The sequence below is a fragment of the Abramis brama genome (assembly GCF_963993115.1).
Source record: "Abramis brama genome assembly, chromosome: 24".
NCBI lineage: Eukaryota > Metazoa > Chordata > Actinopteri > Cypriniformes > Leuciscidae > Abramis > Abramis brama.
Genome location: NC_139986.1, coordinates 14,909,007 through 14,934,820, shown reverse-complemented (window position 1 = coordinate 14,934,820; position 25,814 = coordinate 14,909,007). Strand labels below are relative to the sequence as shown.

Here is a 25,814-nt window from a genome sequence, read left to right as displayed (position 1 = left end):
CACAAGTATGAGTTTATATCTATAAACAATAAAAAAGTAATTGAGATTTTTTAGTTTATATATCACCATAGCGAGACAAGTCAGAATTGTGAGAAAAGATTTGTGAGTTTATCACTCACAATTCTCACTTTTTTCTAGCAATTATGAGTTTGCGTCTTGCAATTCTGACTTTATAACTCGCATTTGAGTTTTATTCTGACTTTTTAACCTTCTAATTCTCACTTTTTTCATATTTAAGTACATATCTCGCAATTCTGAGAACAATTGCAAGTTTAAAAAGTCCGAATTAAACACAATTGTGAGTTATAAAGTCAGAATTGCAAGAAATAAACTCGTAGTTGCGAGAAAATGTTTGAGAGTTTATAACTCACAAGTATGAGTTTATATCTTTTTTCTCAGAATTGAGACTAACCTCGCAGTTGTGAAAGAGAAAAAGTCAGAATTGCAAGAAATAAATTTGCAATTGCAAGAGAAAAGTGAGATAAAAAAAGTCACTATTACCTTTATTTTATTTTTCATTCTGTGGTTAAAACAAGCTTCCATAATACTCTGCCCCCAGGTCATGCAATCAGCTTCCTTCTGTCCCACTCATGTTGTAAAGGAGATTTCTCAGTTGCTGCCCCCAAGTTCTGGAACGGCTTCCCTGCTCACATCAGATCCTCCTCCTCCTCCACTGGCACTTTTAAATCCAGCTTAAAGGTCCGTTTTTATTCTTTAGCTCTTGATTCCATGCAAGATTTTTTTTCTTTCTATTATCTAAATTGTATCTGACTTGACATGAAAACCTCTGTTTTTGTGACAGGTTGATTTTTATATCCTTAAAATGTAATGATCCGTGAAAATGTGGATTAAAATGTTTGGTGATAGTGTATAGAAACATTTAATCAAAAAAAAAAAGACTTAAATTACTGACTAGCTTGCAGCTGCCCTGCTTGTTCTTAAGTCAAATATAGTACAACGGTCTTCATGCGACGAGAAATGGCTTCAATAATCTCTCCCAAAGTGCTTATTCACTTTGGCGACAGAAATGTAAATGATTAGATTAACCAAAAAATACTGTTCCTCATACTCCATCTGCTTCAGCCTCATCTCCACCCTCCCCTCTGAGTCTTGGTATAGGATGGAGAATCCCTCGTCATCATAATCATATGATACCGTGTCCTGATTTGCTTTTGTCATGACAACAGGAGCACTCACACACCAAAAAGGCTGCTTGGCTTCATCCCATAGAGTGAGGTTGATCATGCAACAGTCCTGGAGACACCAATTAGACCATGAAAATCCTTACATAAGTTTTAAAATAAAGTACTGTGAATAAAAAAAAAAGTGTGGTGATACCTTGATAGTTCCATGTAAAGCTTCAGTCCTCCAAGGCAAGCTGACATCTCCAACCAGATGAGTACTTAAGGATCTGTTATTCTCACTGATCACTTCCAGTGGTAGATAACCATCAGAAATCTGATCTGGAGAGTAAAAAAGAGGTATTATGGTGCTTCGTTACCAAAGATAAGATTTACAGTGACCCCAAAAATAATGAAAACACATATGGCCAGATTTACAAAACAGATTTAGTGTGAGACAATTGTGCTGCTTAATATTTGTGTTTTTTCAGGATTCTTTGATGCTTTCAAGTATTTCAACTTTCCGTATACCTTTTAGGATGAATATATATCAATGAATGATATATTAGGAAGACATGTTATATACACTGTAAGAAAAGTATTGTGAAAAAACATTTTTTCATACATATATTTTCATAATTAATCAAATATTTGTAAAGAATACTATTTGAGCATCAATACTTGGTAAAAACAATTTTGAATTGTTGAATTTGTCTCAATTTTCTCAATTTTGAATTTTGCTTAGAGCAGGACAACATAGATATTTTTGAGAATCTAGCGCCATCTACTGTCAAGCATATGGTACCATCAACTGTCAAGTCATCTCAGTATAGAATTTGCCAACTGCTCAATCACGTGTTTATAAGGTTATCATTCATTTTTATCATCAATTGGACTTTGATCTCTTTTTTTCTTATTATACAATTTACCTCTCCTACAAAACAGCTGGGAAAAGCAGTCAGACATGATGACTCTCGCTGTATTGTGCAGTTCAATGTAAGCAGAGTATCCATGGAGACCATACTCCGGGTCCACATCATCAAACAAAGCACGGACTCCGGTTGCTGCACATGGACTAGCGGTATGAAAGAGAGATAAGGAAGGAAAAGAAAGACATTAACTACAAAGTGGGTGTCAGTGCATCTTTTCACACTAAGGACTGTAGCGACAGAATGGCAGTAATAGAGACGGTCTCAGAACTGATGAGTCAGAGCTGTACACAGTGCCCAAATTCACCAGAAGATGGAGTTATTACACCACCAAACTATACTGACGGTGATACATAACTGGCATTTAGGTTCTGACTTGCACAACCACATCTCCGATTAAAAAAAGGGAGAGAAAATAAAAATTGACCACAGGAATTCAGCAAATTGAAATACACACAAAAAGTTTGAGAACAGTTTTTTTAAGTATTTGGTTTGACAATGCAAATAGTCTTTTGAAAACACAGGGAAAAAAAATTGCAAATGAGAAAACCGATAAGAGGAAATAAAGGCATACCTAATAGACGCATGAAGACTTCTTTCCACAAGTCTGTGATTGTGCAAGTTTACTATGACAAAAGCAATTCCACATTGGTCCTGCATAAGAAGCACAGAGTTGTTGCATTATCAATGAAATATTATTATTATTACAGAAAAAACATTATTATTACTACTACTACTGCTGCTGCTGCTAATAATAATAATAATCATAATAATAATAATGACATATACTTAAAGCGTAAGTGTAGCGTTGGTAAGATTTTTAAATGTTTTTGAAAGAAATCTCTTATACTCACCAAGGCTTCATTTATGCAGTAGTAGTAGTAGTAGTACTTTATTGATCCCATTTGGGAAATGTATTCGATCGAAAATACAGTAAAAACAGTAATATTGTGAAATATTATTACAATTCAAAATATGTTTTCTATTTTTAAAATACCAAAAAAATGTTTTTATTTATTTCTGTGATGGAAATCCTGAATTTTCAGCATCATCACTCTAGTCTTCAGTGTCACATGTTTCTTCAGAAATCATTTTAATATGCTCACCTGATGTTTAGGAAACATTTCTTATTATTATAAATGTTTAAAACAAATGTGATGTTTGATATTCGTGTGAAAATCATGAAAAAAAAAAAGTTTAATTATTAGAAAAAACAGCATTTATAAGAAATAAAAAAGTAAAAATGCAAAAGCCTTTTAATCTATCCCTTTTAATCAATTCATAGATTAAAAGTATTATAAAGAGATCATCCAAAACGTCAAATTATCAAGTGTTTGTTCCACAATGTACAGTGTCAATTATAGAAATGGAAAATACCTGCCAGAATCCCAAAGTGACGCCTTGTCCAACATACAGCAGCTTCTTGACAATCTTGTCTGCAACACACAACTCGCTGTGTTCTCCTTGAAGCTGTATTTTGGACATAACCGATTTCCAGCACGGCCTGAAAGACACAAGATGGAAGCAACTACATCACTCACTTAGGTTGGGAAAAAAGGTGTATCGTTGTATTTTTGGCATCTACCACACCTGTAGGGAGCAGGACAATGGAGGGGCACCCGCGACATTCCACAAAGCTCAAGTGAGGTGAGCTGGTTGAAAGAAGGCCAACTGACAGCGCCCCAGAACACAAAAACAGCCGTACTGCTGAAGGAGGCATGAGACTGCTCAAAGGTGCTCCGCCGTCCACTCCCATCAGTCACTGTGATCTCCCATGTAATGCACAGACTCCTGCCAGACACACATGACACAAACCCCATCTGACACCTCTGTTCTCAGAGCATTTAAGGGCAGTGCCTTTTTTGAAGTAGAAGTGGGGAATAATACAAGATAAAAGCTCATAAAATACATAAAACGTCTCAATAAAAGAGAGGGCTAAGCTGACAAATGCTTAATCTGTGTATTTTTCTTGTGATTAATTCAAATTAATGATCACAGAAGTACTGGGATAAAAGTTTATAGTTCGGATATAAACACTGATGTGTCTATGGTAGCGATCAAAATAGAGTAATCACCATTTAAAGTAACTTAAGGCTTCAAATAAAGATTGTATCCATTACACTGACTGTTACAAAGTGACAGTTTAGAAATATATTTGTCATAGAATCATTCTTTTAAGAAATTTGTTAAAAAAAATCCTGTGGCGTCTTTTTCAGTGAGTCATTGAATCATTCAATTAAACCGATTTTTTTATTATTATTCATTCAAATTAATTAAAGGGGTCATCGGATGCAAAATTCACTTTTATATGGTGTTTGCATATAAATGTGTCTTTGCAGTGTGTGGACACAACCACCATACAATGAAGAAAAATCCTTATTTTTAATCCCTTAAAAAAGTTGTTAAGTCGTTTAGATTTTCTGAGCAATATTATGTAATATTGCTCATGCTCCGCCCACGACCGCTGACAGACTGTCCCGTATTAGCATATTTCCGCCCTCAGCCATACTGTCTGCCAAGGCAGTCTTGTGTCGACACCCCCCATGGAAGAGAGGGGTGGGGTGAGCAGTTGCTCATTATCATTTAAAGAGACATGCAAAGAAATGGGTCGCTGTGAACAGAGCTGTTTTTGAGGAGGTAAAAAGGGTGTTGTTTTACACAACCATTGAGGAATTTTAACCAAAGTATGTTACAAACTTTACATAAAGACCCTAAAGAATCATAACAACTTGTGGAAAATGGGCATCCAATGACCCCTTTAAAAAAAATTAAACAGACTGCAGCAATTAAAGTGTTAGTTCACCCAAAAATTAAAATTCTGTCAGTAATTACTCACCCTCATGTTGTTCCAACCCCGTAAGACCTTCGTTCATCTTCGGAACACAAATTAAGATATTTTTGATTAAATCTGAGAGCTGATCACTTCTCCATAGGCTTCTAAAAGAGCCTCTTCGGCCAATAAAGAGCCTACGTGGTGACGTGCGACACAGACTCGCTGCGCTAAAACACTACGTGAAAAAACTATAGAAGCCTATGGAGGAGTGAGCCAGCTCTCAGATGTAATCAAAAATATCTTAATTTGTGTTCCGAAGATGAACGAAGGTCTTACGGGGTTGGAACAACATGAGGGTAATTACTGACAGAATTTTCATTTTTGGGTGAACTAACCCTTTAACATTTTTCAGAACCTCTAATTACATGTTATTTCGTTTAGTTGTATATTCAGAAAAGTGGGAGAATTGTGATCCCTATAAAAAAAAAAAAAAAAAAAATCATGATTCTCAATTTATCCAGAATTGTGCAGGTCTATTTGACATAATACATTTTAAATTGTTTATTATTAAGTGCATTTATTAAGCCAGTATAAAGCAAAAATCTAATACATTTTAGTGAATAAAATGTTGCCAATGGTTACATTTTTTACTTTTAATATAAAAGTTTTTTTTTTTTTTACAATTTTAAGTCAATTTGACTCATTTTAAAGATGTTAAATTTAAATAGAAATTAAAAATACATTTAAAAAAGGTGGAGGATCCAAGGCTGCTTAAATAATAATTAAGCTGTATCTAGTTTTCCTGTAAACATACGAGGATCCTTAAAATAATATACATTTACTTGATAATCAAAACTGTGATAATGCTGAAACATGAAAGCTAAACGATAGTTCGGATAGTTGGGAAACAAACAAAAATACTGGATTATTTGTTTGTTTTATTAGTGTCATTAACCTAATTAAGAATGGGGAAATATTTGTTTGGCAATGTACAAGCAATGAATGACATTAATTCGGAAAGAAACAGGGCATTAGATTGGGGAAATACTTAATATGATGCATCATGTGTGGCACCATATGATATCAATTAATGCTGTAAAACAAGATACAAGCAGAGTCCCAGAGAGATTAATAGCTGTTGTTTGTGTCTGAAAGTCAGTGGAGATGATTATTACCGAAGTAAATCTCATCCTCCAGTGTCTTTGTAACTGAGGAACCTATGGGGATTTGTCTGGGCAAGAGGTAGAGGCCAAGCAATTTATTTTTTACAATTCACCCAGCCTTCTGAGGGGACCACAATTATTTTCATTCCCCCTGTTCGCCGCACACTCTTTGAGTCGAAAAATTGAGTGGCCCGGCAGCTCTAATCAGAGGTTAAGACAACTAGCATGCCGTGGCCTGCAGATCATCAAGCGTGTTTCCGTATCCCATCGCCCAGGAGCACAGAGCAAATCTAAGACGCTGACTCTCACACTCACCTTTAATAAGCCCAGACACTGCAGGAGGGAAAAACACACCTTGACATATATTTAATGGGGAATATGCCATCTTCAACAGATCAGGTCACAACAAAGACGTTATTTTGACTACAAAGTCTTGTTGCATATTAGGGATATACAGAAAGACAGTTGAAAGAAAGAAAGAAAAACAACTAGAAATGCAGAAACTAGAAAACTGCAACTAAACTTAGTTTATGTGTACAAATGTATATATAGAAACTAGATTACGTGTCACCATGCCAAAGCAATGATATTGTTGTATTAAATGAAGGATGAAATAGCCAAAAATATGTTTAAAGGGATTAAGATTTATAACACATTTAATTAGTCAACACATTTGTGAATGATGATAAAAACTAAACATAAAAGCCACCGTCTCTAACCTTAGGACTTCCTCTGTGTGACGCGGCAGTCCTGAATAAGGGTCGATGTGTTGAAGTTTTTTTCTCCACTTGTTCACATTCAGGCTGGCAATTTCTTTGAAGAATGCGTTTCTCCAGTATCCCTTTGGCCTCTCCTGCACACCTACCAGGCCAAGATCACGTACCATATGATCTTCTTGGTTGGCTTTCTTCTTTTTGGCATGTTCACGAATGTAAAACTGATACCACATAGAACTGCAGGGACATCAGAATGAAAAGGAAATGATTTTAATCTTTCTGCTTTAAAAGAGACAAAAAAAGAAACATAAATTAAACGGTCTGAAGAAAAACAAAATCACTCACTTGTTGTTTGACAGTTCATGGAAGAGCTTGTTGACAAAACTAATGCAGAAAACAGACTCAGCATCCAAGTATGAGAGAATCCTGAGAATGATCTCTGGCGGCATCCTATTTTAAGTCAGATTAAACAAATGATAGATAGATAGATAGATAGATAGATAGATAGATAGATAGATAGATAGATAGATAGATAGATAGATAGATAGATAGATAGGCCTAAAAGCAGTTTAAATATAAAAGCAAATACCCATTTACAAAAAAAAATAATAATTAAACTGCTATTTTAAACATACAACAAATACTTTAATTTCTAGTGATCCGAGCAAGAGAGTCACAGTGAAGCTAAAAATCATATAGTTACCTAACGTTACTCGCAAAACTTGCCTTTCTAATAAGGAGTTTCCACAAGCCTTTACTCTGCGTTTGGATGCCATTCTGTGAACTGATGGGTGCTGTACAGCTATTTTTGTTTGTCTGCTGAGAATATGAAACACAAACACACTGTAACGATCTACGTTAGCAGAGTTCTGTAACGTTAGTGCAGAGGCATTAATGGTGCGAAATAACCAAGAAAAGTAACAAACAACCTGGACATGGATTTTGATGTAATAATTGAGTGTTTCTCAGCATCTTGCTTCTTAGTCTTCACGGATTGCGAAGACATAATTCGTATCTCTTCAGAAACGTGTTTAAGTGCTTCTCAAGTTGTTATCCGTTCAGTCTTTCTCTTCCGGCATCTTGCTGTCAAGGTAACCAGCCGCGCATTAATCATTCACATTCTCATCTGGTTTATTTCAATGGGTACAGTTCGACACACTGGGTTGGACATTAAACAGTTCAGCATAGAATTATATCATTTTATCCCAGAGAAAAACTTCACAAAAGAAAAAAAACATTGTTGCTACAACTACTAACTAGTCTACTAACAGGTGACGTGTCAATCTGGAGATTTACTGCCTCCAACAGGCCAGGAGCGGAAATGTAGTTGAAACTGTCTAATCGAGAGCTTTTCAAATTCAAACTAGGATCCGTGAGATGCGAATTGAGGTGCTTATCGTACGTAAACAATTTGACAGTTTAAATAAATGCTACATGAGCTTTAATATATACACATTTTTTTCTTTTTCTTTTTTTTTTCTAATTGTTAATTCTCTCATTCCTTGCAACATAAAATGCTTATTAGATTAGAATATAGTTTCATTTGTTTTGTGTCTTTTATGGAGTTTTTGCTTACTATTGCTGGATCACTAGTTGTATTGCACTAATTTGTAAAGCTGCTTTGGATGTTTACAGATGTCTTTATATGTTAGGAAGTGTGGTATAAAATCATTATATGTCTTTAACATTAAAAAGCTTGAAAACCTTTGTCCTAATCTACTCAACAGAATTTACAAAACAATACATTTTCCATTCATTAATGGATGTGAAATATATAGGTTGAGATTTAAATCAATCAATCAATCATGTTTAATATGTAGTAGTGTAATCAAAGTATGAAAGCATCATATTACTTTCACGCGTGGTCCTTGACATTAAAAAGTTTAAAACTTTTATGGCCTAATTTATGCAACAGAACCTAAAACCTAAATAGAAAGACAGACAGACAGATAGACAGAACCGACCGACCAACCCTATCTCACGGCAATTCATACTTATTTTACGAGGTGGCTAATTTGTAAAAAATTCATAAGATTTTTCAAAAAGCGTCATCAGGAAGGACCACCTCTAACAGCATCCCTAAACCTACCCATCACTGGAGTCTAGACAAATTGTACAAAAACGTAAGAATAAGGTTGTACGAATAAGCCACCTCGTAAAATATGTAAGAATTGCTGTGAGATTGCGTTGGACCGACAGACAGAACCGACCAACAGAGAGACAGACAGAACCGATCAACAGACAGAACCAACTGACAGACAGAACCGACAGACAGACAGAACCGACAGACTGACAGAACCGACAGACTGACAGAACCGACAGACTGACAGAACCAACTGACAGAGAGACCGACAGACAGAACCGACCGACCGACAGACAGACAGAACCAACTGACAGACAGAACCGACAGACTGACAGAACCGACAGACTGACAGAACCAACTGACAGAGAGACAGACAGACAGAACCGACCGACCAACAGAAATACAGACAGAACCGACAGACAGAACTCACCGACCGACAGACAGACAGACCGACAGATAGACAGACAGACAGACAGATAGATAGACAGAACTCACCGACCGACAGACAGACAGAACCGACAGACAGTCAGAACCGACTGACAGACAGACAGAACCGACCAACAGACAGACAGAACCGACCAACAGACAGAAAGAACCGACCGACATAAATACAGACCGACAGACAGACAGAACCGACAGACAGAACCGACCGACAGACAGACAGAACCTACCTAAAGACCAACCGACCAACAGACAGAAAGAACCGACCGACATAAATACAGACCAACAGACAGACAGACTCAACCAACAGACAGAGAGACAGACCCTACCTAAAGACCAACCGACTGACAGACAGACAGAACCGACAGACAGACAGACAGAACCGACCGACAAACAGACAGAACCGACCGACAGACAGACAGAACCTACCTAAAGACCAACCGACCAACAGACAGACAGAACCTACCGACATAAATACAGACCGACAGACAGACAGAACTGACCAACAGACAGACAGAACCTACCGAAAGACCAACCGACCAAAAGACAGACAGACAGAACCAACCGACCAACAGACAGACAGACAGAACCGATCGACAGACAGAACTGACTGACAGAACCGATCGACAGACAGAACTGACTGACAGACAGACCCGACTGACCAACAGACAGACAGACAGAACTGACCAACAGACAGACAGACAGAACTGACCAACAGACAGACAGACAGAACTGACCAACAGACAGACAGACAGAACTGACCAACAGACAGACAGACAGAACTGACATATGAATAAAGCAGAAAATATCTAAAGGAATGTTTGAACCGATCGACAGACAGAACTGACTGACAAACTGACAGACAGACCCAACCGACTGACAAACAGACAGAACCGACCAACAGAATTACAAACAGAACCGACCGACAGACAGACAGAACCTACCTAAAGACCAACCGACCGACAGACAGTCAGAACCAACTTACAGACAGACAGAACTGACCGACAGACAGACAGAAACTACAGAAAGACCAAACAACCAACAGACATACAGACAGAACCGACCGACCAACAGACAGACAGACAGACAGACAGAACCGACTGACAGAATTTGACATTTGAATAAAACAGAAAATATCTAAAGGAATGTTGGTGTATGGCAGTCTAGGTGATCTCAAGAGTGATGGTGGTCTGATGCCTGTCAGATTAAATAGTCAGAACCGACCGACAGACAGGACCGACAGACAGACAGAACCGACCAAACGACAGACAGACAGACAGATACTGTAGATAGATAGACAGACAGACAGACAGACAGATAGATCAAGAACGATAGATAGATAGATAGATAGATAGATAGATAGATAGATAGATAGATAGATAGATAGATAGATAGATAGATAGATAGATAGATAGATAGATAGATAAAGAACAATTACTTTTTCTTATTAGTTTATGGTTGTAAAATATTTTGCTTGACATTTTAATAAAGCAGAAAATATCTAAAGGAATGTTTGTGTATGGCGGTCTAGGCGATCTCAAGAGTGATGGTGGTCTGCTGCCTGTCAGATTAAATAGTCATAGAGCATTCACAATAATTCACCGTTTCGCGTGGTTGGGGAGAGCTGTTCTCTGTGGGCATGAACAGCTCTGGGCCCCGTGATACACAGGCCCAGTGCCCACCCAGCTTGACATTTGATGTTTTCTTTCTTTTACTCGCACTTCTGCAGGCCCAGGTCAGCCACGGCTCTCGGATACTCAACGTCAACCCCCACAGAGCCTGTCACTCTGCACCCACAGTGTGATGCTTGTCAAAAAATGTGCATGGACAGTCTGTGAGGAAGGATGATGTTGACTATGACCGGCCCAGTGAACATGCATGATGTCTCAGTAGTTCACTTAACAGCTTATAAATGGACACTAAGCTGGTGTTGCTGGTGAAGTTGATTTGGAATGTATTTCAAAACCATTGTTCTAGCTAATATGCAAGAACTGTTAATAAAATATGGTTGGGATGGCAATGATTGTTTTGAACTGACAGGGTAAGTCTCCCAAGTATCCTAAAGGACAAGAATACTATATTGTGAAGTGCCTATTATACTTAAGATATAAAGATGCTGAGTCATTCCATTATGAATTAAAGCAATATCCCCATTTCACTCTTTAGAAGCCGTCAGCCATGATCATCTTACATAATAGTTCCAATTAGAAACTTTGAAGAGTGAGGGAAAGTATTAATTAGGGAGGTTAAGAATGGGTTCAGTGGACATAACATACTGAGTAGACCTGTCAAACCCAACATTACACTTTATACACTCTACAGCAACTCCAGAGCTTCACTGAAAAGCTTTAAAACGATAGAAACCAGAGAACTGAGAGCTTATTACAAGTTTTTTTTTTTTTTTTTTTTTTTATAATGAGAATGACAATTAGGCATACAGTACATGCATGAAACCAGACGTTTTAACAGCTTCGTTTCCATCCATTTAACTTTTCAATATCATTTCTGCTTGATTTTAGGAGTTTCAGTTTTCTAATTTTCAGTAATGAAATTCAAAGTTACTGAAGAAGTGCAAATGCACAGTTTATAGCTTTGGTACCACTTTGATTTTATGGTAACACTTTACAATAAGGTTTCATTTGTTAACATTAGTTAATGCATTAATTAACATGAGCTAACAATGAGCAACACATTTGTTACTGTATTTGTTAATCTTTGTTAACGTTAGTTAATACAAATACATTGTTTATTCATGTTAGTTCACAGTGAATTAACTAATCTTAACAAATACAAGTTTTGATTTTATTAATGTATTAGTAAATGTTGAAATTAACAAATAAAAATATTAATAAATGCTGTAGAAGTGCAGTTCATTACTAGTTCATGTTAAATAATGCAGTTAATGTTATCTAATGAACCCTTATTGTAAAGTGTCATTTTACTTAGAAATTTAAGGCAACAACTAAACTTTTACATTTAAATGTGTTTAATTTTTTATACTATTTTTAATACAAAAAGATGCCACATACACTTTAAAATAAAAAAAAGGTTCTCTATCGGCATCTATGGTTCCATGAAGAACCTCACAAACAGGTTATAGAGATAGTCTGACTCTGAAATGGGTTGATGTAAGACTGAGGATCATAGCACTTCTTCTCCACAGGGTGGAGCACAAGATGTTTGTCTGACTTTCAAGGCATTCCACCTGGATGCTGAGATTTCTAACGTGCATGTCCATTTATTTACTGATATTAAGCTAAATAACATCAGCTTCAAATGAAAAACATCTCTACTAATCCCGTATGCAAAACTGTATGTTTGCTATTTGTATTGCTGTGTAAAATACTACAGATGTCACCAAAACAAATTTGGCTTTGGTAGTGCAAATATATATTGCAAACAAACTCTTAATTGCAATTTTCTGGACAAGCCTGTCCAGAAACGTCCGCTCCAGAATTATTACTGTAGGCTACTTGAAAAGAAGGGATGGGCGTGAAGCGCCCTCTAAAAAGGATGAAGGAGCAATTGCTTTTCTCCACTCTTATTGGGTGCGCGCTTCACTCCTTCTCAAGACAGCTGAAGGAGCGGCCACACAGATCACACACAACTATGGATTTAACAGGTAACATAATGTCAGCATGAAGTAGAAAAGGGGCTAAAGAAAACCTATTAAGATATTAAATTCCATGCTGTTGTTGTTTTTTATTGATCTATTTATTTAATCGGAAAGCCATGCAATGAGTAGAGAAGTGATATTTACTACAGGGGGGGAAAAAAAACTGCAAAACTTCTTTTTTAATTTTTTTTTTTTTTAATATCAGTTAAGTGAGATAAACGCTGTTTGACCTGGTATTTTTAGTCGAGATTATATGTTGCGTATCGCTGCGCAATTTAATCTCGGCAAGTCTGATATTGATAGCCCGTATGATTTATAGCTATTTAATGAGAAATTGTTATTCGTGCACTATTATTGCTTTGGAAATATTTTTGTTCTGATTTTTCGTTTTTTTTTTATCATTCAGGAAACATTGCGCAAATACTCTGAGCAACTCAAACTGATGCGCATAGACGAGAAGAAAAGGAGTGTGTGTGACGGTGAGTAAGCGAGTAAGTGAGAGAGAACGAGAAAGAGAGAGAGGTTAGTCTGGACCAGGTGACAGAGCCACATCAAACCTCCAAGGGGCTAAGATCAGTTTGCACAGGATTCTTGTTCCGATCATGGTGCCAGCAGCCTGTCCCGGACCCTTTGCCATGCTGGCTCTCGCCTTTCTCCTGGGATGTGGCATAGGGCTATGTATGGGCCAGAATGACACGGAGCCCATCGTTCTGGAGGGAAAGTGTCTGGTGGTGTGCGACTCCAACCCTTCTTCTGACGGAGGAGTCACCTCTTCGCTTGGGATATCTGTGCGCTCCGGCAGCGCCAAAGTGGCTTTTTCGGCCGTCAGAGGGACAAACCACGAACCTTCGGAGATGAGCAACACATCCACGACCATCTATTTTGACCAGGTCAGGTGTCCCGTTGGTGACTTTGTAATCACAGGAACCGCATTTGTAGGGCTGTGCTCAGGAATTTCAAGCAGAAACTTCACGAAGTGACAATTGTTTCTATTATATTGGACGATGTACGTTTTCAACCAATAAGTTGCGTAAATCCCCCAGTTGCTCAGTTGCAAAATAAAATAAATAAAAAACAACGAAAAAAAAAAAACGCCCGTACTGTCAAAAATGTTAAACTTAACCCCAAAGGTTAACAACAAGCGAATGTTTAGAATAACAATAACTGACCCGCGTTCATTAAAATAGACCTCTAGTAATTACAACTGACCCGACTGTTGGCAGGTTTCGAATGCGCTTATGGCAAGCCTTGTTAACATCTAAACATAAGCATTGAGATAAGAAATGTATTTGTAACCATTCTGATAGATACTAGTGTCTCATAAATAAGTGCTAGTAACTGATAACCAAGTAATAGTAACCTAAATGAATACTTGTAAAACTGAAATATCGACCAGCAACAATTGTATTACATAGGCTAGTTGGAAAACTGATTGATATCTGGATAACAGATCACCATAGAATACAATGGGGGAAATGCATTTTGTTGCCAGAAACAATGACATGTTATTTCTTGCAATTGGAATATCTAAAAAAAATATATAAAAAAATAACAATAATAATAATTAAGTTAGCCTGAAACTGAACAGACACAAGTCACTATTGGATTTTTCACTAGAAAAAAAATAAAAAATTTAAAACAAAACCTATACATTTACAGTTGTTTGTAAATAATACATGTTAAAGCAGCTTGCCACACTGCGCTCGAAGATCCGCATGTCTCCGTGTAAAAATTCAGTGCTAAACATAGGTTAAATGTAATAGCCTATGTAGATTCACACATTTTCATTTGCTAGTGGATTTTTAACGCGTCATGTTGCTTTTGTTTCAGGTCTTAGTAAACATTGGCAATCACTTCGACCTAAAAGCCAGTGTGTTTACCGCGCCACGCAGAGGAATATACAGTTTCAGCTTTCATGTGGTCAAGGTTTACAACAGACAAACCATACAGGTGAGCGGAGCAGCATATTCTTTTGCACAAATTACTACAGCAGTCACCTCTCATACTGTGCGTTATTCATGAACCCTAGTGGAAAGCTGATTATCTGCTTTCAAAGGACTAAAGTGCGCTGTGTTCTGTTATTTAGGTTAACCTGATGCAGAATGAGTACCCGGTCATATCTGCTTTCGCTGGGGATCAGGATGTCACGCGGGAGGCGGCGAGTAACGGAGTTCTACTGATGGTGGAGCGCGAGGATCGAATCCATCTCAAGTTGGAACGAGGGAATCTAATGGGCGGGTGGAAATACTCAACGTTCTCTGGATTTTTAGTCTTTCCTGTATAACTGACTCGCAAAAGTGTGCCTGTGAGTGATACTTTCAAGAAACCGAGGAAAAATGAGTATCAGTTCTTTGAACAAAACTGAAACATTACAAAACTGCATATGGACGCGGTCACAGGGAGTTCCCGCCTTTTTTTGGCCACAGCGATTTTCAGTCGCGATTGTTCTTGGATTTTATCGATGGGAAACAAATCGCAACTGACAATTACCTGGACCACTATATAAATGAGAAGATATTTAAGACGAAGACGAACTTCAAATCCCAAACTAGGTGTATTTATCAGTGCTTTATTTTGTGTTTGTATAGCCTTAATGATTCGGCTTCCGTCCAGTGAGGTGTGTGGTGTGGAGCGGCGGAAGTGCTTTATGGCCCCAAAGCATTTTTGCACGAATGGAAGATTCCTGTTTTGTGCTGTCAATGATGTGTCGTCTGGATGCTGAACATACTGAAAATATGCCAAATGTAGGCCACCTGCTATACAGTGATTATTAATGAGAAAAAAAATCATATATCAGCCAATGGAGACATCTTAAAACTTTTTGCTAGACATCTATCTAATTTATAAAATACATATTTACATTATGGTGTGTTCTACATTCCGGATAATAAGTAGCTTTGATTAGTGTTCAGTGACAATGCTCACAGATGTAAGTTGTGGAAAAAGAAAAGTCCCTATATAATGTTCCGCCTAATAAAATATTGTATTGTACACATATTTACTCAATCTTTTTTATTATTAACGTTGATTATATTTTTTAATGAATGATACAATTCGTATTAATGAATCGCGCATGCGCAAAAGGCTTATTTTTCTTTGCTTTATGATGACAAAAGATTTACAATAAAACGGCGCTGTCCATGGTGCTGAAGCAACACTCGGCCTGCAGAAATCTTCTCAGATGTCTCAAGACTGGATGATAAACAATTACGTATGCTGTTATAAATGCATCGATAATGTTTCTGCAACCTTTAATCATTAGACTCATAGTATATTGGTCTGTTCAGCAATACTTTAGCAATATGATGTTAAATTAGCCATGGTTCCACCACTGGTGGCCCGTAGAAACAAACAAACACACACACACACACACACACACTAAACATACATAGGTTTATGCATATGAACACTCTGTCTGTGATTGTTTCATATACACAGACTTTCATTCGTTTTAGATTCTTGCTCTCTTATACATACACATATCTGCACATGCATGCACACACACATCCAATTGTGTATGTAAAACATTTGTGTGTGTGTGTGCACGCATGCAGATGTGCATATATATATATATAGGTTATGTTACAGCGGTGACAAAACATTCACAGGTCAAGTATGGTTCATCAGAAATTCTGTTTATTCATAAAGGGAAGAAGCTGGTGCGCAAATGTAGGTTAAAATTCATGCATGCAAATGATGCACATGAAGGTCTCCAGCTCTGCTCAACAGACTAAAGATACAAAATGTCTATACGCTATTAGTTCGATCACAGATCTTACAACATACATTTTTTTAAAGCGTAAGCAGTTGCAAGGCATGGCTCGTATGCTTTTAATCAAGCCACTGAACTTTGAGAGTGCTAAACTGAATGTGCACATGTGTACTGGACTGTATCATGAAGGGTAATTTGAGGTGTCAGTATTGTAATAACGCCTGTCATAAGCCATAAGTGTACTGAAGACTGTGTCTCTTTCAGATCCACTTAGTTTTAAACCCAGTATAAAGACAGTGTATGTGAATATAATAGAACAAATATTATAATATATTTAAAAATGAATGATTCATTAATGTTTACCTTTGTCAAGCATTGACAGTTTAAAATAGAAGAGCAGGTAAAGTTCAATGAATCTCTCAATCTGAGATCTGAGAGTTGTTTGCACAGACACACAGATATTTTATGTGCTTTTTTTATTCCCTTTCTGTCTTAATTAGATTTGTTTGTTTTTTTAAATCACTAAACCCCATTTGGATCAAAGCTGTTTTCTTTTTTTTTTACTTCCTATAAAAATTAACTTTATTTTTATTTTATTTTAGCAAAATATCCTTCAAGTGTCTGCATTTTCAATGCGACATCCATTCACTCTCAGAGTGTGAGAGAATCATTTGCAAAAATGAGCTGGCTTCTTTATTTCTTAAAAATGACAGTCTTTTGTTTTTGTCAGCATATATCTAATGAAATATCTAAAATTTAAATTAATTCTAAATAAATTAAATTAGGTCCCTTTATATGCACATTCTTATTTTTTGATAAATAATCAACAGTTTCCCTCAGTATGATTGAATTACTCATATACAGAATTTATATTGTGGTTGTCATAGTGTTATTTATGATAGCAATATAAGGTCCTAACCCCCCTAATCATGAAAGGCAGCTGATGACCTCATATAGCTCCGATCTCTGCTCTGCTATTGGTTCTCTGACAGTGCATAATGTCACCAGTAAATATTATTGGCAGGCCTCATTATGTTGTATTGGTTTCAAATGTAAAGATAAATGAGGGCACTGGAGATAGTCCTCTTCTGTTAAAATTAATGGTAAGATGAGCAGCCTGTTGTTTGACGTAGACATATACACAGCCCATTAAAGTAAGATCATAAAACACCCAGCGCAGTAAATTAGTGTACTCACAGGCATTTTTATGCGTGCACAGATGGCCAAACACTGTGTGTTTTTAATTATGAGGGTAAAAACAGCAGCACCTTAAAATACTTTCAGAATTTTTGTGTTTTTTAGTGTACAGACCCAAAACAGAGTTTTTCTCCAGGAGGACAATGCTCATTAACTTCCACTGTGGGCTGGTTTCAGACCTCATATTTCATACAGTAGACCCAGCAGGATCATCCACCTCAGTTATCTCTCAGCAAGACACACACTTGAGTCATTTAGGTTCTGGAACTGCACTAAAGGATATTAACAGTTTGTTTTAGGGTTTTAAAGTCGGCATGAACAGGAAGTTGCGATAGTCTTTTCTTCCCTATAGTGACGTAAATCCGAAATAAACTGCTTCTTGAACAAGACAAAATAGGGCGGGGCTTGATTTTATCCATTGGGAATTGATTGGATTGTTGTGGTTTGCTATTGCTGTGATGTCATGTGAGTGACAGGTTGTCCCGCCCTCGCTTCAGTAAACTCGTCATCAGAGAAGAGATGTCTCTACAAGAGGGAGGGAAGTTATTTTGATTAAAATTATGTGCAAGGATAAATCATATATAATAAAACAAGAATTGTCAATACTGATTTCAAGGTGACTTTAAAGTTGAAGTCAGTTCCAGCCATTTAATACTGAAATACACTGAGAAATATTATTTTTTTAAGGAAGTAATGCGGAAAATGAAATTATTATTAATAACTATATCTTTTATTTATTTATTTCTTCCATTTTTCAACTTTCAGGAATACAAGTTTATCCATTACTCCATATATTATGTCGAAACAACAAGCTTAGCAGGTGAGTTGCTTTATGAATGGTTTTGTGCCACTGCTTCAGTCCTATTCACCTTCTTCCCAGCATGCACCAGGGCATGAATAATTATTAAGGTTGCTCTCTTTGACCATTTTAGTTACACAGGTTTTTCTTAATTTTGTTGTCATGTTTAGTAACTTGTTGTCATGTGACGTCATAATGCATTTATTCCTCTACTAAATTTGTTTTCGTAAGTCTTGTGTGTGTTTGTGTGATTTTATCAATAGTTTAGGAAAACAAGCACTTTGCTCTTTATGACATTTACATTTATAAAACATTACTGTACTGTACTGGTACATACTGTAGTCACTATAGGTAATCATCATAATTATGAAAACCTGACATTTTCAATTCAGTCAAGACATTTACTTAAAATAACAATGGATGGATGGATACAAAAATGTAATATATGGCCATATATGCACATATATTTTAAATAGCATGACATATATCTATACATATATTTGACTTATCTGAGAACACAATATATGCCTGCAACATATATGAACATTTATGTGTCCAAACGTGAAGAAAATATTTGAGTTCATCCATATATGGTGCCATATATCTGCATATATTACAGTATAGTATTGGTTTCTCGCATATATGGACAACATTAAGTATAAATATGTGACATACATATTTGTTTTCCACATATTTAATAAATGTATGTAAACATACATGCATGTGATACTGATGCATTTTTAAAGCTGTGGTATATGGTTATGGTACTTTGTGGATGTATTTGTCAAAAATGACAAAGAAAACACTGCATTATTGTATTAAAAAGACTATATTTGGTATTCACACAATACAGACACAAAATCTCCAACTATAGGCATTTAATTACAAGGCATTCAGATATAAGATACATATATGCGTCTTACATATATTTCACATTTATGTGCATATACGGGAAAATATATGGCACTTACATGAAAACGGCCATTTTTGCTATATTTTGAAATATATGTTTCATATATGTCTATGTGTTTTACATATATGAATTTTGCATATATTCTCATATAGGCAGCAGACATACATGGGCACTGACATTATATATGTAATTTACATATATTGACATATATTACATTTCTGTATGGATGAATGGATAAATAATTACAAATCTAAATGAAATTCCTTAAATGATATTTATAAAACCTCATTTTATTCTCACTGCAATATACCATTGTTATGCAAAACATGAAAATACTAAGAACTATAAATAATAATTTGGAAAATACTTTCACTTTCATCCCAAAACTTTACATTCTTGTGTTCCTTCTGCAGATGTGATTATATGTGAAAATTAATGGTAAGATGAGCAGTCTGTTGTTTGACGTAGACATATACACAACCCATTAAAGTAAGATCATAAAACACCCAGCGCAGTAAATTAGTGTAATCACAGGCATAAATAATAATTTGGAAAACTTTTCGTACCAAAACTTTACATTCTTGTGTCCCTTCTGCAGATGATGTGATTAACCATTAGCAGTCTAACAATTTAGAGGCTCATAACTGCATCTCAAGAGTCCAGAGGAACGTAATCTAGCTCAGGAAATGGCTCAAACCAATATGCTCCCTCTGAGATTGGCCTGGACAATCAAAATGGCGAACATCATTGTGCACAGCTTTTGAGCACTGATAAGAGACCTTCATCTTGAGGAAATGTCCACCTTGACATTCCAGAGGGATGCACAGAGATCAATTGGTCTCTTTGAGACACAGAGGAAACAAAACAAACTTGAATGTTATTACACACTAAAAAAAAAATCTTTTTATGCTGTTCACTTTACTTAAACAATCAATTTTGATTTAACACCATTGTATCAGGTTTCTGGTTCAAATGTCATTGCTTTATGTTAAATTGACTTGCAACAGTTACTCGTTTTACCCTTTATATTTTCATTTTTAAATATGTTTCAATCAAGTAACCCAAGTAAAACGAGACTTTTGTACGGGGCTGAATTGGGAGAGTAAATGTTGAAATAAAGTATTATTTCATGCATTTTTAAGCGAGATGAGAAAATTGAGAGACTTGTTAATGTTTAATGTTCTATTATGTTGGTATTTAAAAGTTTCTGTTATGTTTGTGTTGAGCTTTCTTGGGTTTAACAAGAATTCAAATTGCTCTAATAATAAAGTAATCACTATGGTAGTACTCTGGGTGTATCCAGTATCACTTCTAAACTGCCAACGCTGAACATCATATGTGTAAAGAAAAGTTATATTTAAAGTTATAATTCAATTAAAATGATAATAATTTATCTAAGTTAAACTAAAACCATTTATTCAAGTTAAAAGAACACCATTGATTCCAGTTAGTTATACATGGTCTATTCTATTGGGTTTTACTTGTTTCAATCATGTGGATCCACTGCCAAAGAGCTATTTTTCTTGATGTAACAATTAATAATAATGCATTACAAATGAGAAATTGTTGAATTAAAAAGCATAAATGACTGTGTGGCTGTATATGTTCAAAACATCCCGGTTTAATGGCGTCTGTTAAACACCCCTTTTATCACTTCATTCAGACCAATTTTACCAAGACAAACACATTGAATGCAATTTATTGGCATTCCTAATGGATTTATCTAACTGTTTAATGCAGATTTCCTTGATAAATGACTCTCCTTAATTTTCAAAGCCCACTTTAATTGTCTGTTGTCTTTGCATAAGGGATAAGGTGATATTAACCACCGGTGCCATACTTTCCATATAGATTAAAGCTTTGCTCCAGGGAAATGGCACCTCCATAAAGATGTTTCATCCTCGTTCTCGAACATTTATATTCATATGCGTGCTCATTTAACTCAGTCTTCAGCTGTGCATGTCATTTTAGCATGTTTCCTCTTGAAATGCACTAGCAATACTGTATGGCATGTGAGAGAATTCATAATAAAAAAATGAAGGAGATGACAGGGAGGACAAGTCAAAGAAACTATATTAAAAAGGAATCGAATAAAAAGGCAGTGCATCATGTGGCAGCTACTTATAGAAAAAAAAAGAGTCCAAAACAAACAGTAGCTAGTGGGGAAAAACACTGTCAGGAGATTCTGCACCGAGATGATCCCAAAAAAAGGAGTTTTTTAAAAAATATACACAAAACATAAGAAAATGAGCCTGCTTCTGCATCTGTAATATGCTCAGTAAGTAAACAGTGCAACGTTAATGCATAAGCAACATTATAATGTGAGTGCACGTGCATTGCATTTCACATAAATTGTGACGTTCATATGTATGCAACAGCCTATTTCATTTTGAACAGAACGGAAAGCATGATTGGGCTGGAAAATCAGAAATATTAATATTTAAATTCAGTTTGCTGGGAATGCAGGGAATTCCCTGCCTGGTACATTTACAGAGAATATTCTCTCAGAACCAAATTGACTGCAGTCAGCAGTTATACAAATCTCATATGAACTGCTGGAGAAATATAAATGGTATGATTACAAACATTATTTTCCAAATTCCTGAAAATATATATTTGGAAAAACACAGCTTGATAATTTGTTAGATGTTAGGCTACATTATATGGTAAATTACAAATATAGGTGCTTTATTAGACAGCTCCCGAATTCTTGATTGTAGTTGGTCGCATGTTTCATAATATTCGCCGTTGTCAGTGGCAATGCTGTATATCAGCTCTGGGTAATTGAAACTGCTGCTACTTTCTTGTCTCTCATACCAGTCTCTATCTCTCGTTTGGTAAAAACGCAACAGGTGCCATATTGTGTCTCTGTTATCAATTGTAGTGAAAATCAGTGTTGGGGTAATACATTATAAAGTACTGTGAGTTACGTAATCAGATTACTTTTTTCAGAGGTGGACAAAGTACACAACTTCCTTATACTTGAGTGAAAGTACAGATACTACTGGTCAAATATTACTCCGTTACAAGTAAAAGTTGTAAAGACTGATTTTTACTAAGTAAAAGTACAGAAGTACTTGTTTTTAAAAGTACTTAAAGGGTCATGAAACCCCCCTCTTTCAGCTCAAGTCTAGCTCACAATCTTTTTGAAAAATGCAACTTAAATGGGCGTGGTGGCTGTGAGAAGAAGGGAGGGGAGTGGGTGTGGTCAAAGCCCAAAGTGGCCCATGCATATCGACCAAGCGGCAACCTCCCCGTCTCTCTCTTGAAACCAACACGGAAGTGAGTTAAACTGCAATTCGTTGACTGGCCGCTTGAGGCTGTTGTCAGAAGTGAGTCAAATCTGTATCTCCCCCATGTTAAAATGCCAAATTTTACAGCAGAAAAAAACGTGTTTAAAGCCTGGTGTCTGTATGTGGATTTGGTCTATACAGCTAATTTTGCCCTTCATAACAACTGTGAGGGGGGTGAATTATTTTATAACTCGTCCGTTTAGTTGATTAATATTTAAATTTAAGGGTGTGGCCAAGCCACTTGAGTGACAGATGGATTGCCGCTGTCAGTGCTAGCCATTTGTCTGCTGTTACTAGCCGTCACTTCACCTCAGCAATGTTAGCTGCTGAACTTGCCATCTCTGCAGTGTTTGTGCTTTCTTTCGGGATTATTATTTCATACAATACTTGGGTAACGTTACAAAGCCCACGTCTTTGGATTCCGTCGTTATCGTTCGAGAGAACAACCAGCGCTGTATTTCAGTTGTTTTCCTCTGTGACCATGCACTAATGGATGTCTGACAATTTCGTTGCTTTTTGGTGTTTTCAAATTTAAAACGTCAATAAATGCTCGTTCGTTCTGCTCCCATGGAACAGATGGATTATAATATGCTTATGTAAGTTACCGTCAGATGAAATCATGCAGGCGTCGGCGCTTTCTCCGTCCGTGCAATAAATGCACATGAATGACCGCGGATTTTCTAGAGCATTTATTTGCACTTCAAAGGCAATATATCTATGGTTTAACGGTTAAACCATAACCCATTTGAGAGACGGCCAACATCAGAATTTAAAATGGACTGAATAAGCTCTCTACGAACTTGAGCGATGCCGCGCTGACGGACCACGAAAGAGTGACGGACATGTATGCACATAAATCACTGTCATACACAAACACTCTCGAAGTAATACACAGTCTCACTTGTAGCCATGTCTTTTAACTATTATAATATTTCGAAGGGCAAAAATAGGAACGTTTAATTGGCTTTACATCATCAGCTAACTCGATCACGTCGAGCTAGGTGATTTCAGATAGCCAGGCTCCTCAGCTCCACTCACGCCCCGCCTGTTTGTCAATTTTCTGTTATCCGGGAGTGACGCAAGGCCAAGATGGCGACGGCCGGCTCCGCCCACTTTAGGCTTCAAAAATGCTCTTCAGAAACCTACGGGTGACGTCACGGACACTACGTCCATATTTTTTTACAGTCTATGATATCGACTGTCACTAAAAATCAGTGGTAAAACGTGAGGAAATGCTAGATTTGTTTATAGCTGGCAAAGTTAAAGTCTAATGAAATACACTGACACCTTATTTTTGTCCTTTCAAAAGTAACTGAATGCCCTGCTACACATATTAGCCTACTACAGTAATCATAATTCCATTTAAAACATATAAATGCACATGCATATGTATAATTATGCCATTATAAAATATATATTTGTTTATATACACACTATAAATGCATATATTTGAAAATAATAAATCTTCCGCTTAAAAAAAAAAACGTTCCGTACATAGCCGCGCCCCCTAAACCCACATAATAAAGATGGACAGTGACATAAAAATTTGCACAACCTAAGCATACGTTCCATACAATTGAGGTATTATCGAAATATCTAAATTTTAATAACGAGTGATTATTTAACAAAAGGCAAGTAAAACGGTCAGGGTTACATTTTAGACACACACACACACACACACACCTCTGAAGCGATAGGAAAAGTCCTCGGGACCACATCACTCGGAAGACCGAAACCTGCATTGGTGTACAAGGTCGAAGTCCACCTTTCTCCAGTTGAATGGTTGCTACCAGGCACGGCGCCAGGATTCCAGTTTTGGATGGGCCAGACCAATTGTGGGTGGGCCTTAAATTAAAAACGTTAAATAAAAAATAAAAAAAAACGTTATCCAATCAATGCTTAACCTAATAAAAAATATTGACTAATATAGCCTACAGTTATATTATCTGTGCGTATACATGATATAGATTTTAATAGCTTGATGCTCTTTTAATATTTTGTTGCATTGTTAAAAGTTTCGGTGCATAGGACAGACCTATCCGCGATCGCTCTCCATGGTTCTGACCAAAGAAGGAATTGGAATCTCCGTTACGCATCATACGCATCATACCTGGGCTGCATTTTCCGATAACATTGTCTCTTAGCGCGCTACGAAGACTCTTAAGGTATAACTTAACTAAAGGTATACTACCACTAAAGGTATATCATTGCTAGGCGTCTTCAGGGCTATCATCCACTCGCAAGGCAGAGGCGCTGAAAGGCAGAGGCGCTGGCGCCCTCCTAGCAACGGCGCTGTTTTTGGTAAAACATGATTTTGACGACTTCATTAAGTTTTGTTTTATAGAAAACTCTTTTTAAAAGATTTTCGTTTTGTATAAATTGTATCTTAATTTTGATCAATGTTTTATCAATCAATTGCCCGTATTTAATAAATAAGACAATGTAATAAGGCGCCGACACGATCACTTGCATTGCATGTGAACTGGAAGGCGCCGAAACTCAGCTTGTGCCTCACAGATTTGAGAAATATAGGCTATATATTACAGAAAGCTTGAAATGTCTACTTTTAAACGAAAATATTAAAACCAAAATAAATAGGCTATAGGCTACTCTCTGATTATATAATCCATATGAAATGTGCATTTCTCTCTGGCGTGCATTTCTCTCGGACTCGCATCGTCAACTTCATCTTTGCAGCGACACAGAAAACACCAGTTTATTACTAAACAATTAAATGTCTCCTTGCTAATTTAGACACATTCATAATCATTACTTTAACCGGTTGTGGCAAGCTTTATGCGTGCGGTCATAACGCTTATTATCCTGTAGGCTATAGCCTATTTAAGTAATTAAATTAATATAAAGCGGCGATTTGTCCACGAATGGCTTAAATGAACAACTACTAGTCGACTAGAAAAAAAAATTTGTCGGAGGCAGCCCTTATTCCACATATTTTCGAACCAGCAGGCCATTCTGGGTTGAGCGAGCGACCCTACGGAATGAACGAGCGGAGCGGAATATTCAGAAATGCGCTCTCCACTCACGAGCTCTGATCGGA

The 25,814-nt window shown here is 36.6% G+C and overlaps 2 protein-coding genes across 2 annotated transcripts; one reads left to right on the top strand and one right to left on the bottom strand.

Moving 5' to 3' along the window:
• Positions 1-938: 938 nt before the first annotated feature.
• fbxo15 (F-box protein 15) lies at positions 939-7,151 on the bottom strand (the record flags this gene model as incomplete). The annotated part of the gene is made up of 8 exons (XM_084102417.1): positions 939-1,254; positions 1,339-1,463; positions 2,051-2,196; positions 2,625-2,704; positions 3,428-3,554; positions 3,641-3,841; positions 6,706-6,939; positions 7,048-7,151. The coding sequence occupies 8 exons, from the start codon at positions 7,149-7,151 to the stop codon at positions 985-987; spliced, it is 1,287 nt and encodes a 428-aa protein (XP_083958543.1). The 3' UTR covers positions 939-984.
• A 5,594-nt stretch (positions 7,152-12,745) lies between these two features.
• On the top strand, positions 12,746-15,995 carry cbln2b (cerebellin 2b precursor). Its single transcript, XM_084102674.1, has 4 exons — positions 12,746-12,848; positions 13,249-13,732; positions 14,673-14,792; positions 14,929-15,995. The coding sequence occupies exons 2-4, from the start codon at positions 13,445-13,447 to the stop codon at positions 15,124-15,126; spliced, it is 606 nt and encodes a 201-aa protein (XP_083958800.1). The 5' UTR covers positions 12,746-12,848; positions 13,249-13,444; the 3' UTR covers positions 15,127-15,995.
• The last annotated feature ends 9,819 nt before the right edge of the window (positions 15,996-25,814 follow it).